This window comes from Elephas maximus, chromosome 11, assembly GCF_024166365.1.
Source record: "Elephas maximus indicus isolate mEleMax1 chromosome 11, mEleMax1 primary haplotype, whole genome shotgun sequence".
In the NCBI taxonomy this organism is placed as follows: Eukaryota; Metazoa; Chordata; class Mammalia; order Proboscidea; family Elephantidae; genus Elephas; species Elephas maximus.
In genome coordinates this window covers 86,159,481-86,174,672 of record NC_064829.1, presented here as the reverse complement: position 1 = coordinate 86,174,672, position 15,192 = coordinate 86,159,481, and the positions used below count along the sequence as shown (strand labels likewise).

At 40.0% G+C, this 15,192-nt stretch overlaps 1 protein-coding gene across 5 annotated transcripts in view; it reads right to left on the bottom strand.

The window, feature by feature from the left end:
- Positions 1–15,192, bottom strand: part of ATP9B (ATPase phospholipid transporting 9B (putative)) — a 244,846-nt gene that overhangs the window by 164,102 nt on the left and 65,552 nt on the right. For 3 of the 5 annotated variants that reach the window (XM_049901954.1, XM_049901955.1, XM_049901956.1), the window contains 2 exons: positions 9,042–9,093; positions 3,042–3,149 (listed from right to left, as the gene is read on the bottom strand). In XM_049901954.1, coding sequence (XP_049757911.1) covers positions 3,042–3,149; positions 9,042–9,093 — 160 coding nt within the window. The remainder of the gene's footprint in view (positions 1–3,041; positions 3,150–9,041; positions 9,094–15,192) is intronic. The other 2 variants (XM_049901953.1, XM_049901951.1) reach the window with 1 other exon arrangement.

Genomic DNA, 15,192 nt, shown 5'->3' with positions numbered 1-15,192 from the left:
GGAAAATCCTGAAAACATTATGCTGAGTGAAATAAGCCAGACACAAATTTTGTGTGACCCCACTTATATGAGAAATCTTGAAGAGGCAAATTCATAGAGAAAGAAAGCAGACTAGAGGTTACCAGTTGCCGGGATGAGAAACGAAGCTTCTGTTTGGGGTGACGGAAATATTTTGGAACTAAATAGTGCGGAAGGTTGCACAACACTGAATGTAATTAATACCACTTAACTGTACATTTAAAAAAGCTTAAAACAGCAAATATTATGATATATATGTGTGTATATATAAATTTACATGTACATATACATACATAATCCATTGCCATTGAGTTGATTCCGACTCACAGCAACTCAAACTGCCCCAGAGGGTTTCGAAGGAGCAGCTGGTGGATTTGAACTGCCAGCCTTTTGGTTAGCAGCCAAGCACTTAACCACTGCATTGGCAGGGCTCCATATATAAACATATATATACGCATAAGTATGTATAGATGCATACATTTAACCATAATAAAAATAATTTAAAAACAGATTAAATGAGGAAAATATCAACCAAAAGTACTATTCAAACATCCAATCTCTGCAGTTAAGAGAGAAATACTGCATATAACTTAAGTTAGCTTTTAAACATTACACTAAAAAAACATACATTTTCCACCACCTGCAGAGATTACTTTCAATTGTACTGTCCCCATATTTATACTTGATGGCTCCCTTTACCTTTCTGTCAATGTTTGCTCTTATGCATCCATTTCATTTGGAATTATACCATGGATCAATGCGGTTCAAGACCAGTGTGCTTACGTGAATGGCTGACTGCACACGTGGTCGTTTAACAGAGCCCACGCGATGACATGTATTGGCCGGCTGCACTTCCTCTCCACTTCAGCAGTTAATTTCATCAATACCTTATCTCATAGCCTTTTCTCTTTTATCTAGAAGAAGAGAGTTTCTTGTGCCAAGTCAGCTTTCAGTAGTGAGCCCTACTGAAACACTAAATACAAGGTTTTTCCACTATTTTGAAACAGTTCTTTATCAACATTGAGAACGTAACTTTAACTATCCTGTATGATGGTGGTTTTAAACTTTAGAGGAAGATACAGGAATCGTAAGATGACTCAGCAACACTACTGTTACCGGGAAAAGACAGGTGGACAACTTTACAAAGTTCGTAACTGCTTGTGAGTAGTCGTCGTTTAGTAAAAAGCTCACAACTTCCACTTGTGGGAGTTCCTAAGTCACACAGCATCCAGAGAACATTGTCCCACAGAAATGGAGTCGGTTAGTTTTTAGATATCCACTATTGTTGCTAGTTGCTGCTGAGCTGGCTTCAGCTCATGGCAACCTGACGTGTAACAGCATGGAACGTTGCCCAGTCCTGTGCTATCTCGTTGGTATTTCTGAGTCCACTGTTGTGGCTATTGTGTCAATTCATCCCACTGAGGGCTTCCCTCATTTTTTGCTGACCCTCCACTTTACCAAATACAATACCCAAAGTGAGCGAGTCAGTATCTAATACAGCCTGTTAAAGATCACTTAATCCATAGCAAAGCTCAAATAATATATATGTACCATTTAAAAACGGTCAGCATAATAGTAGATATTTATAATTAAAACAATAAAAATAAAACTGAATACATGTAGTGATGGGGAGGTTGTAAATGCAGGGATGTGGATGTACAAAAGTGAACTTATACCTTTAAAGAAGTAAGTGACTTTACAAAGACTTTACAAGGATTTTCTAGAAATATTCGGTAAGAACTTTGAATATGATTAAAAAAAAAAGCAGCACTATCAACATCTAAATTACCTTCAGCATTGTGGCTATAATTTTCCTAAGACAGGTTTACACATAACATTGCTGTTACATATTTAAAGAATATTTACTGAATACCTACTATACTGAAAGCACTATCCAAGGCCCAAGGTTCTTCCTGAACTTACTACGGTTACAGTTTAAAAAGTAAAGACACACAAAGGTAACCAAAAATAAAAGAAGAAACACAGAGGTTCTGGAAGAAGCACGTGGTATGAGGTAGCTCAATCTCAAATTTGAAAAATAAAATTTATTTTTAATCATTTGGAGCACTCTGCAAGTCCATTTCAGAAACTGGATGGATGAAGCATTCCTGGGAAAGCCCCTGGAGGGGCGTGGGGGTGCGGTTCGACTGGAAAAATGCCTAAGATACACAGCTAAGTGAACAAAGACCAGTGACAGCACGTGTAAGGTATCCAGGAAACTCTCATTAGCAAAGCAGCCCACTACCACTGTGAGTCCAGAATGGTCTCTTTTGCCAGGGACAGGGCTCTCTGGAACTTCAAGGGCCCAAAGGCCATGGCAAAAGGGACTAAAACTAGTGTGGGGGACAGGGTGGGAGGTGGGGTTAAGGACTGAGGTGAAGTGACAAGGAGAAGACCTGACAAAAAGACACATCTTGGGGTCGTATCTCACTTTAAAAACATCTTCCAAAGATTTCTGTGGGGAGAAGCCACGTTAAGACTCCAAATTAATGCAGTGAATCTTATGGATTTTCTCTTGAGTAGAAACTGTCCCACATGCAGCCCTCAGTAATGTGGGGAGTATATATATATATATATATATATATATATATATATATACATACATACATATAACAGAAAATTACTTCTCTTTCCTCAAACAAGGGGAAGACTACTAATATTTATGGAGCACCTCCAATGGGCCAGTCACGATCCACACATGACATCTGCTGTCCTCAGATAGGAGATGCCATGGTCTCACCAGTAAGCAGAGTCAGAGTTCCATCTCAGGTCTATCCAACTCCAAATCCCCATGCTATACAATGATATATATACAGGCAGTCCCCACTTATGATGGGGCTCCACTCCGATGACTCTGTCGTCAGTCAGTTCTGACATAAGTAAAATACCTCATTTTTCTTCAGTTTTCATTACTATTGCCTTTTACTATCAGTATCTTAATAAATCCAATCCTTTTTTTTTTTGTCTTTGGGGGTTGGAAACATTATATATAAATTTACAGATATATTTTAAAACATACATACATACATACAAAAGTGGACAAAGTTGGCATTTTGTCAGTTGTGGTAATAACTGCACTTGTGGAAGGTTCTGGATCATCTGGATTATCCACAGGAATGGGGATGGCGTTTCTAGACAGAAAATTAGTGAGAGTTGTCTGTATGGTCCTTTTACACACTGCAACTCTGTTATGGAGTACATATTACTAATGATAAGACATACAGATAAACAAAAAACAAAAACAGATGGTCAATAAGTGCAGTTCACTGCTAAATCGAATATGTTGTATGTCGGGGACTACCTGTAATTCAGTCCCCCCACCTCAGTACTTTAGCTATCATAGCTGATTTTTTGAAGAGTTTGAATTATAATATATAACACCAAAAATGTAATTTTCTCTAACCATTGCTGTCAGCTGCATATTCGAATCTTCTTTTCCATCACTGAATGACATCCATGGGAGATCTCACAGCTCTGCAGTCACTGCAATTTAGAAATTCAGCCCAGCTCAAAATTCTACTCTTCCAATACACACCCTCCTGAAAATGGGGCCATAGACGAGAACTCGGAAATGAAGAAGGTGGGGCCTGTCACTCATTCTTCCACTGGTCCATCTTCTGGGTCCCATTCACCTCTGGGTGTCAGGAAGGAAGGATGGGAGCAGAGGGGAAAATGCCTCCCATTATACTAAAGTCACAATAACCCTCTCTGGTGTCACTGCTCCTCCGGGTTTGCCCTCCTATGGCAGAGGCCCAAATGCGAGGCACACACTTGAATTCTTTAGGAGGCTCAGAGTCAGACACCTCCTCGTGTTTTCCCTGCTTAGAGCTGGCGGTTTCTTGGATGTGTAGATCAATGTTTTCTCATCAATGTTTGGGAAGGTTTCAGCTACCATTTCTTTGAATACTTTTTCTGCCTCATTCTCTCTCTCTTCTTCTGGTACTCACATTATACATACGCTGGTATGCTTAATGGAGTGCTGAATTTCTCTGAGCCTCTTTATTTTTCTTCATTTTCGCCTTTCTGTTCTTGGGAATGCATAATCTCTATCAATCTATCTTCAAATTCATTGGTTCTTTTCCAGTTCAAATCTACAAGTGGGCACTGAGGGGCAGGGGGCAACCTGTGCCCCACAAGGTGGCTGGGGCTGGGGCTAGCTGGTGCAGGCGCAACTGGGGCCCCAGTAACCTTGGGCTGACAGAGTTAGTGCCTGTGAGTGGAAGCTGGGTGTTGGCCAAGCCTGCTGGGAATAGCACTTCTGTAACATAAAAATGGTTCTGGGTAAAATAAGAGCCCGCAGGCTGGCCCCTCCCAGGTGAAACTTTAGCTTTATCCTGGGGGCTTCAGGGAGAGGGAACCCCTGTGTTCTTGGCCGCACCAGCTTGGAGTACAGCTGGAATTCACGAGGAGCTACAATAGGGAGGAAGGTAGTAAGTGATGGCTCAAATGCCACAGACTCCCTTTAGTCTTTGTCTGAGAAACACTACAATAATTTCTCTCAAAATATCCATAACTGAATGCTTAAGATTTATCTTTAGGCATTCTCTTCCATAGGGGAAAACAAAGTTCTTTAGTGGTTTTCAGCCAGGGTTAATTTTGTCCCCCAAGGGACATTTGGCATCGTCTGGAAACATTTCTGATTGTCACAAGAAGAGGTGGGAGTAGAGCTGGTCCTGGCATCTAGTGGGTAGAAGTCAAAGGTGCTGCACGACATCCTAAATGCATAAGACAGACCACAACGACAATGAAATATCTCGCCCAAAATGCCCATTGTGCTGAAGATGAGAAACCCTGCTCTAAGTGTATACACAAAAAGATGGTATCATATACTGGGACGGGCCAGGCCATCCTGGGTTGAATACTAGCCCCATAATTTACTAATTGGTTCTACCTGTCAAGTTATTTTACCTTAATAAACTCAAGTTTTTTCATCTACACTTACCTTGGAGGTATGTTGTAAAACTTAGACGAAAAGTACTATTAAAAGCCTGTCAGTGAATGGCATACACTGAGAATTCAATGAATGGCAGCTAAGTACTCAAATTTGGGAAAATGGTTCAGGAGACGATGTAAGAATATCTCACGAAGCTGAGAGTACCCCTTACTCAATGCTCTAAATGAAACTTGGTCAAATGCAAACCACATCCACACCACACACTCGTTTTCCTTTGACTCCTAGAAGAAATGTAGTGTGCACACTTGGAAGTATTCTCTTATTTCCTTTCTTTGCATAAATGCGAAGTTATGTTTCTGACAAATGCCCAGACAATGGATTTTCAACTAATAACAGCTACCAGCAATTCAGTGCCCAAAATGTGCTATAAATTTAATTCCTTTATAAACATTATTCCTAATCCTTTTAACTACCCTGCAATGCCACCATTATTACTGCCAGGTTCCAAGAGGTTAAGCCACTTTCCCAAGGCATACAAAGACCTAGAGCTACAAAGAACATTTCCGACCATCTGATTTATCATTTAAAAATATATTCAGGAGACCTCAATCTGACCTTAGTCTAATAATGTAAACAACTTTTGTTATGCATTACTTCATCAAAAGACTTATGATAAGGCAAACACTTTCTACGAGCTGATGAAAAAATCACAAGGAAATTTTTAGTGCATGTTATTCTGGAGTTAAACCTTTTTTCTTAATTTTTCCTCTTTAATATATATGTGTGTGTTCTGAAAATATAAAAGCAGCTTAAAATGAACTGGATACTAGTTTCTGCCTGACACACACTTTGAGGCTTCAATGCTGCTCTCTCTGTGCTAGGTCCTCTTTGTAATACATACAATGAGAAAGGGTGAGAACCTCTACAGCCTTTACTTTTTAACATTCTGTGTTCCTGAAAGTGAAACCAATACCCAGATTTCTCTAAAGAAAAAAACCCATACTTCATGTTTAAATAATTACATGCCATTTTAAAAACTTTGAAAAAATGGCACATTATTCACCCTCAAATAGAGTTAACATTACTAACCTCTCAGTAAGTGATGTGATTTAGAGTGAGAATATATGAACTGTGGCGAAATAAGAAGTATGGCTGACTTGACTTGTCTTAAAAGAACTATAATAATTTTTTAACAGCAAGCACTAGCTACAACTGATGCCAGTTAAGGTTCAGCAAAAATGAATTATTAAATTGGTCTGCTTATATCCTATTACAGGCTTCTTATGAATACTTGATTTTATTTTGTATAATTGACAAGAGTTGACAGGAAAGGATAGGTTTAATGACAATCAAATTAAGATCAACCAGTATACGTGTCACACCCGAGAGCCTGCACTGGTGGTGATGAAGTAATTGATGGGGCTTGGTGAAACAGAGCACACGAGGCTGTCATATATCGTAATAAGTGACCCTGTAATATTAGTCGACTGCCTGCAACAGCTCACAAATCCAATAGCTCTCAAAGAGATGAGCTACAGTATATGCCCAACAAAAGAAAAATAGACATTGACTTTGCATATATAATACCAGATCGTTTGCCACTAAACTTAATTTTTAAATCATTTATATGACTTAATGGCTCTGCATGAAATTTTTAAGCTGGTGGCGAGATGAATAGCACCACAGAGACAACGTGGTTGAGCGCATGTCATTTACCTGGCCCGCGCCCCCAACAAGTTAAAGCTGAGGTCCTGCAATGTGTCCCAAACACTTCAACTATATTGTCATCACTTAGGAGACAAGTGCAAAAGATATTGGCATTTATAAGAGATGGATGAAAATTAGTTCTAAAGCATTAATTTCTCTTAATACCCCTAAAAGAATTGTGTTCATTCAGGAGATATTTGATCTGAATTAAGAAACTGATGAAGCCATTGATTAATTGGAATTTAAGCCATCAGTCACTAGATCCATCAGCAGCTTCATTTACATTCTGAACAATCAGCTGATGGACCAGTGAAATGCCCCGTATGAACAGTCAACAAGAGGCCACCAGGCAGCTCATGGCCTGCGCTGACGAGTGTCAGCTGCTTATGTCCTCTCTGAGCATGCTGCATGTACTGAGGACCCCCACACTGGCTAAGGTTAAGATCTTTATTACAATGTAGTACAAGGATTTTCTGAACTGAAACTGGAAAGCAATAAAATAATATTCAGAGAGTTAGCAGATACACGAAAAATTCTGAATGTTTCAATTTTTGAAAGCTGTGCAATTTAAAAACCGAAATAATTACTTAAAATGAAATACAGAATTTCCCAAACTAAGAATCCTTGATAGACAGCAGTATTGTAACAGAAACTTTGGGCAGCATGGAGCTATTTGGTCCATTTTATAAAGAGAAGAAAATAGTATGAAACACCAACGTGGTTTCCTAGTATCTGCCTATACGTAATTAGTAATTCTTGCCTCTGGGTGGACTGGACCCTCCCTGCTTTGGGCTAATAGCTGAGTGTGCTCACTGTCTGTACCACCCAGGGACACCATGACTACACTACAGGTAAGTCTCCCTGCAACAAGGAAGAGCAAGGCAAAATCAGAGCACAAGGAAGCCTAATATAAGCCATCCACTAGGATATGATGTTATTTCTCTGAGGTCAGCATGCTATGGAGGATCTCATTCCCCTAATGCTCTATACTCCACTCAGGCTTCGCCCTCCCACCGTGCCACACCCATGAGGTCCTCAGAGGCATTACGAGAAGTCCACCTCTGGCGTCAGACTACAACCTGAGGGCATTTACATTCTCAACCCTCACCTTCCTCCTCTGAAAAGTGGACAGAGACCCCTTTCACCCACCACGGCTGTCTGTCCAAACCGCAGATGGGGCTGCCTCCTCTACTTAAGTCTTCCATGCGTCCCCGGCCTGCTCGGCACAGTCTGTCCCAGTTTCCTTCTCCTGTCTCATCTTCTTTCTTTATGCTCCCACACAGCGCAGGCTCCCCCAAATGCCGAGCCCTCTTACACTGAGGAAACTAATCACAACACCCCTGCTGCCATGACTGCCTGCAAAGGGATCACCCCGACTCCAGCCATAGCACAGGGGCACGCTGTCCCCCCACCCCCCCACCCTGCAGCAAGAGCAAGGCTGCTATGCACCTCCCCTGGCATCTGGACAACCTTGGGACTTGCTCTGGAGTCTGGGACACTGGAGATTGCAAAGCACCGAGGATAGAAGGTGGGCCAGAGGAAGAAGAGACCAGGTAGAGAGAGAGAAGCCACTTGCAGGGGAACTGAGGCATTCCAGCCATGACAGAGTACCGGTGAGGCCATCTTGGATATTCCAAACCCAGGTCAGCCAACTCTGCTGACCCTCTTCAGCCCCAGGTTTGGGAAGCTCGCTAGCCAGCTGGCCCTCAGGCATGGCACATCCCAGCAGAGGCCTTGGACACCAGGGTACAGAGACTAGCCACCCCACTGAGTCTGCCATCCAATAACTGAGCAGTAAGATAGCTCTCGTACGCAACCATGCTGTGGGGAAGCTTGCTCTGCCGCGACAGCTGCTGAGCCCATGCCATCCCACTGCCCTCTGCTTCCCGTTAAAAGTCATGGCTGTGTAAGTGTCATTTTCATACGTGAAACCCTCCTCAGCTCACTTGGGCAAACCTGTCTGCTTCCTCCCCACAGCCCCAGTGTGTCCTTTCATCTAACCATTATGGCTTCTGCAGAGTCCACATGTGCCCATCTATAAATAGACCCTGAACTCTCTCAGGGTAGCAACTAGGTACTGCTCCCTATTGTATCCTAGGCAACAGCTACTGCCTGCACATGATATGTTGTAAGTAAGCATTTATTGAACTGATGGATAAAATTCCAACATCGTCATCATATTAATTAGATCTCAACATAAATTTGAATAAAAACACTCAACAGATGGATAGGTTCTGGTAGGATTGGATGTTTTTAAACACAGTCATCTTTTAAAGTAACAAACGTGATTCTGAAATTAAGGAATTCAATATGTGTATATTAGCCAAAAAAATTTTATAAGCATAAATTTTTTTCTGTCTTTCAAAATGAAAATTTAACTGCCAAAGTACCAAATCATCACTAACATTAAAAAAAAAAATACCTGCTTTTTCTGAAGTCCTAAGAAATACCATGTCCGAAGGAATTCTTTGATTCTGCAAAAAAGCATAAAATATATCATCAACACGATTCCATTCCAAAGTAGAAATAGCTAGTAAAAGCAACTAAGGTAATATAATAATTTCATGCTGAAGTAATCAGCATGTACCATCTGTAAATCAAAAATGACTATTTTAATTCATATTTCAGTTGTGCCTCTAAGATTTTTTCCCCATTAGTGAGCCATATAATTGGCATTTACTGATAACCTGAAAACTGCTTCATTCGGAAAAATGTTAAACACTGCCATTTCTGGGCCTCTGTTGTACCCTGACACGTATGTATAATATAGCAGCTACTGCCTTATAGAAAAACCATGTCTCCCTATTAGATTAAAGGACCCAGTAAAGTGAAGCTAGTGTTCTCTGCTTCTTCAAGCCATTCAACGCCTCCCATCATAAATGAGACAGCAACTACCAAACACACGAATAAATGTACTACTGAGCAAACACATAAGCAAACAAAACACAAATATGAGGAGGTATCTTTTTATGAAACAGAAAAGGAAAAATCATTATTACTAAAAGTTCTATCAAATGAGAAAGCTGTTTCAACCCACAGAAAAGATGCATAATTTTTTTTCATACTAATTTCATGAGATACATATACTTTTTGAGATTAAGTAAAGGTTTATATACACATGATGAAGGCATGGCTCATTTTTTAGTCGACAAGTAATATAAACATACACTAAGTTATTAAGTCTGAAAGAAGATATGTTGTAGGATAAAGCTATCTTTTTCTACCATAAAATACGACGGGCCAGTTAGGACCTAAAGGGCCTTTGGGTCAAGGATAAAAATCACAATGAAAACTAGAAAATATTTTAACCTGAATGGTAATAAAAACTCAAAATAGCAAAGTCATGCTAAGAGGGAAATATACAGCCTTAAATGCATATCACAGGTAATGTGCCCATTTCAACATTTTTCCTGTCTTTGTCTTGGCGTGGGTTTCTCTAGGTTTACTCTGTCAGGGTTAATTCAGCTTGTTATCTGTATGCTTCTGTATTTGGCCAAATTTCAGATTTCAGTCACTATTTCTTCAATATTCTTTCAGCACCAATCAGAGTTATTTTTGTTGAGAGAATCCACAAAGTCACTGGGAAATAACAAAATTGCAGGTGTAAAGTTTTAGTGGTTGCCCTGCTAGCTTTACATCCACTGAGTTCATGGCAGATTTCTTACACGGAAATGTGAGAAGTATATGGGGGTGTGTAGCTGAACCGAGAATACATCCTTTCCCCACTGAAGCGTTACAGGACACACTTCAACAGCTGGCACACTTAGCCTGCCAACTAACAGCTAAAACGTAACTGGTGTTCTGAAGCTGCCTAACGACTTCAGAACTACTCCAAATAAATTCAATCCCAGTACCACCAGTGAGATTTAGGTAATCTTAGCCTACCTGAAAATAAGATTTGCTTCTGACTTGTCTCCTGTAAGTGCAGATATATCTTTGCCCTCATACATCAAAATTACGCCTTAATTACCTCTAAACTGAATCCAGAGATTACGAATTCTTAAGACAGAACCTGTATACTGAAAATGTTTTTTGTTTTATTAGGGACTCACATTTGGTGATACTGAGGCCTGTCATGTGATCCAGAGACTGAGCAGGTCTCTCCCAGTCAACAAAGAAGGCCACTGGCTTCCTAACCACCACTGAGGTCATCAACCAAAATAAAGCACCAGGATGCACCTCTGTCAGAATATAACACAAAAGTTCTGAAATGTCATCTATCATACAACTTTGAAGACCAGGGTACCAGTCTTTCACTTTAGATATGTGTGGCAACTGGAATGCTAGAGAAGTTTACATTAAAAACAAACAAACAAAAAAAAGGCCAAAAGCAAAACAAATAGAATATCCACCCTCAATGGAGAACCTTCCTGGATATTTTAACCTTTCAAAAACAGGTACTTCGTGTTTCACTTCAGTGAAAAGCGAAAGGGGTCACTGCCCTGTGTTTCTGCATTAACTGTGCTAAGCTGTCATGGAAATGTGGTCAGGAAACCAGGGTTTATACTATAGTCTAAGCCAGTATATTTCAAACTGTGGATCACTTTCCCAAAAGGACTGTCAAATCAACTTTTTTTAATTATAAGGATAAAGTAGGATAGGATAGGCCATGTATATGAGATCAATTGTATCAATTATGTTGTACACTTTTACTTTTTAATTGAGAATCTTAGTAACATTTGGCACTAACAAGAAAAGTTATTTATTCCTCTTTTAGAAATTCATATTTATAAGAAAGAGAGCGGGACTCGTGAAACTTTTGTTTTAGTTGCATACATCTGCATGTACTGGCTCCTGATATAAAATGTAGTTCTTATTGTGTGATTTTAAAAGTTTAAATGCCACTGCCTTAGGATGCACCAAAAACAGAGAATAGGTTATAATAATAATAATATGGACAATAACTGTTTGTAACAGGAATGCTTAGAAAATGTTACATCTGTTGTAGCCTTAATTGGATGCACCATTGAACTTTCTTGTCTTGATTCTAAACAAGGCATGAACATTATACCCTTAGAAACTAATTGGGATGGAAAGGAAACGTTGGAAATAAGGGTCAAGGGATCTTACACAGAACTACATTTTAGAAAAAGTACTGCCAAGGATACAACATAAAGGAAAGGTGCGGAAGCAGAACATTACATGTGGCGTATTTAATCCTCTTCTGCCTACTTCTATTTCTGTATTTTCATTTTAAACTTTAGGCCTATTCTTTTCCTTGGCTCTTACTTATTAAATTGCATTACCTCAGAAAAATGAAATAAAATGTTCTTTAAAAGCAGACCTTCGTGAACCTACTTCTGATCAAGTGTTAAACTGGGGGCATTCGTAACGGGGCTGATCTTTATCTCCTACACGTCACTGTCCAGTGAAGATACTCAAAAGGAAGGAAACCATCCTGTTTGGTTTTCGGTTCCAAGGAGTCTTTTAAAGCACTAGAACTTCAGAGATTGGTGCTATGTCCTGTAAAATGTAACCTTTAACTTCTAAAAGTCTCTAAGTTGACATGTTTGTCTCAAAGCTTAAACACCTCTAAGGTTTCTTTTGTTAAGCTGGGAGAGGATCTTTAGAATCACGTTCGTCTCCCCACAAGCACAAAAGTATATAACCTTTGACACCAAATGGATTTTTATTTAAACATTTTGAGAGCCCTTATCTCATTTAAAATAAAATTTAGAAAATCCAGAATATTTTGATATTATGCAAGTAACTGTTTATATGTTATATGGTTTATATCACTTAACGCTTATTTTTTAACAAAATGCAGCTTCTTTGGGAAAAACTGAAAAATAACGAACTATTACAAATAGTGGAAACCCTGGAGGCGTAGTCGTTAAGTGCTACGGCTGCTAACCAAGAGGTCAACAGTTCAAATCTGCCAGGCGTTCCTTGGAAACTCTATCGGGCAGTTCTACTCTGTCCTATAGGGTCGCTATGAGTCAGAATCGACTCGATGGCAGTGCGTTTTTTTGTTTGTTTGTTTTTAATTACAAATAGTTTCCCTTAAAAGTCAAGTCCTTAATATTGGGCCTAAATCAGAAAAGCTGAAACTCAAGGCTTTCCAACTGAGACACACTTACTGAAAATATATTAATTGTGTGAAAGTTAATTAACCTAAAGGAAGTGGCTCTAAGAATAATTTTGTTGCTCAACATTAGTGTCAAAGCAACATAAAATATATATAAATAAATACATATAAATAAGTAGACTTCATGATTAGTTGCAGTATTCTTTTATTCAATAAAATATTTGAGTACTTGCACTGTGCCAGGCTACAAAGTTTAAAAAAAAAAAAAAAAAGCCTAAGTAAAAAACCTAAATGAATTAGCAAGAATTAGCAAACAGTTAATGAGTTCACATCACTCCCTTGCTTAAAATCTCATATATAGGCTTGCCAACTCAGAGAGAAGATAAAATCTCAGGATAAGACTCTTCAATATGCTTAGCACAACATACAAAAATCTGAAATTATCTGGGAAGCCATTAATCTAATCACTCTTTGAAATACCAACTCTACTCTGGCCAGGTAAGATAGCTTAGAATTCCCTAAAGGAGCCACACTTTGTACTGCTACCAACACCTTCTCCTGAAACCATCTTTTCAGGTGAAAATCTCTTTTTACCTTAAGTGACCTCCTCCTCCTTTTTACTATGTCATATTTAAAATGCAACAAAAAGTACACAAAATAATGCAAACACCAACACACCAGCAGACCTTATGGTATAAAACACTAAGAAAGCGGCAGCCCCTTGTATGCCCCTTGCCCCACCCCAGAGTAACCCCTAGTCTAAATACTCATGTTCATTTCCTTGTGTTTCTTCAGGTGTATTGTACGTGTACTCATTGCTAACAATACTCCTTTGAACCTCTGAAGTTTCACATAAATGCTATTATACTGTTTTTCTATTCTTATGCAGCTAACCAACTCTCTTCTCAGAATCTGAGTCCTTCAGGTTTTTCCACACTGAGGGGTATAGCTTAGATCGTTTCGGTCACTATTTAGTACTCCAGTGTCTGATTTTTTTTTCTAGTTTATTTAACTGTTCTCTGTTGATGAATATTTCAATCATTTCTAATTTTCCACTACTACAAACAGTGCTGTAAAGAACACTCTGCAAGTGAGGGAGAGTGCCTCTAGAACAGGGTTGGCAGGCTTCTGTAACACGTAAGACTCCGCGGCCACACAGTCTCTGCCACACATAGTCTCTGTCGCATACTCGCCTTCCTTTGTTTGCTTGTTTAACGTTCATCTTAGGCTCACAGACCCACATGAAAAGGGACCACAGGACAGATTTGGACCACAGGCTATATAGTCTGCCAACTACTCCCTAGACTGTACTCCTAGTAAGTGGGCTTGTGAAGTCAAATGGTGTGTATATATCACTGAGCATTCCTGGAAATTGATACTTGTTTTCCATTCCCACAGAGAAAGGGTGCGTGAGACCACCAGTAGCATCCTCGCTTACACCTGGCACCTGTGGGTGAAATGGTGTGACACTGATTCTGTTTATGCTCCCCTGATGACTGGGTGGGAGCCTCCTTCCACCAGGGCTGATGTTCAGGCTCACTCTTCAATGGAGGGCCTGTCCCTATCCTCTGCCCACTCTTCTTACTGAGTTACAAAGTTCCTGTCATATTCTAGATGCTCATCACTGTCAGCCGCATGCACTTCTAGCATATTCTTCCAGCCTGTGATTGTCTTTCCCCTTTCAGGTTTCTATTAAAGTACAGACTTTTTTATCTGAATAGAGTCAAATACGTTTATCTTCTTCATGGTTTGGGGTTCAGAGTCATGTTTAAAACATACCTCCCTATGCTGAGTTTTTACGGATGTTCTCTGCCATTTTCTCCCAAATCTTAAGTTTTTCTTTTTTACATTTAGGTCATTGCATGGGAATGAGTTTTGTGCGTGGTGTCTATAAATAAATGAATTAAATGGTCCAAGCAGCAATGAGTGCAGACATTCCTCACTGACATGCAAGGCCAGCTCTATCATCACTGCCTATCCCTAAGAGACCACTCTGACCGCTCTCTAGGAAAGCAATCACAGGAGGACGAGACAGAATCAGGGAGATGGCCGGGACGCTCCTGAGGGGTCCTGGAGAAGCCAAGTCACATTCTCCAAGCAAACCCCTGAGGTCGCTGAAGAACAGCCACTAAGGCCCCTCCTACTGATTTTAGTTATGGTCTAGGTCACCAGCATGTAGTTCTGACTGCTCAGTATTTTTATACAGACATTATTTCCCAATGTGAGTCTAGGCAACTGGAGGTCCGACAGCATGCCACACCTCAGTGGATGGCAGAATGCTGAGCAGGTGGTAGCAACCTCACACCACTGATCTCATCAGTGGACACAACTTCTAATTTGGCAGTTCTGGTCCATCAATGTACTAGTATACGCAGGCAGATGTTTCTTTAGGACAGGTCTGAAGCTGAGATGTAGTTCAGACCCAGACCCATCTACCTTGAAACCTATCTGTACTTGCTCCACCACGCCATGCTGCCCTTCAACTTTACACTCTAGAACCATCCCCATACCTAGAGCATGCTACAAAGCTGATAAGCATTTTTAT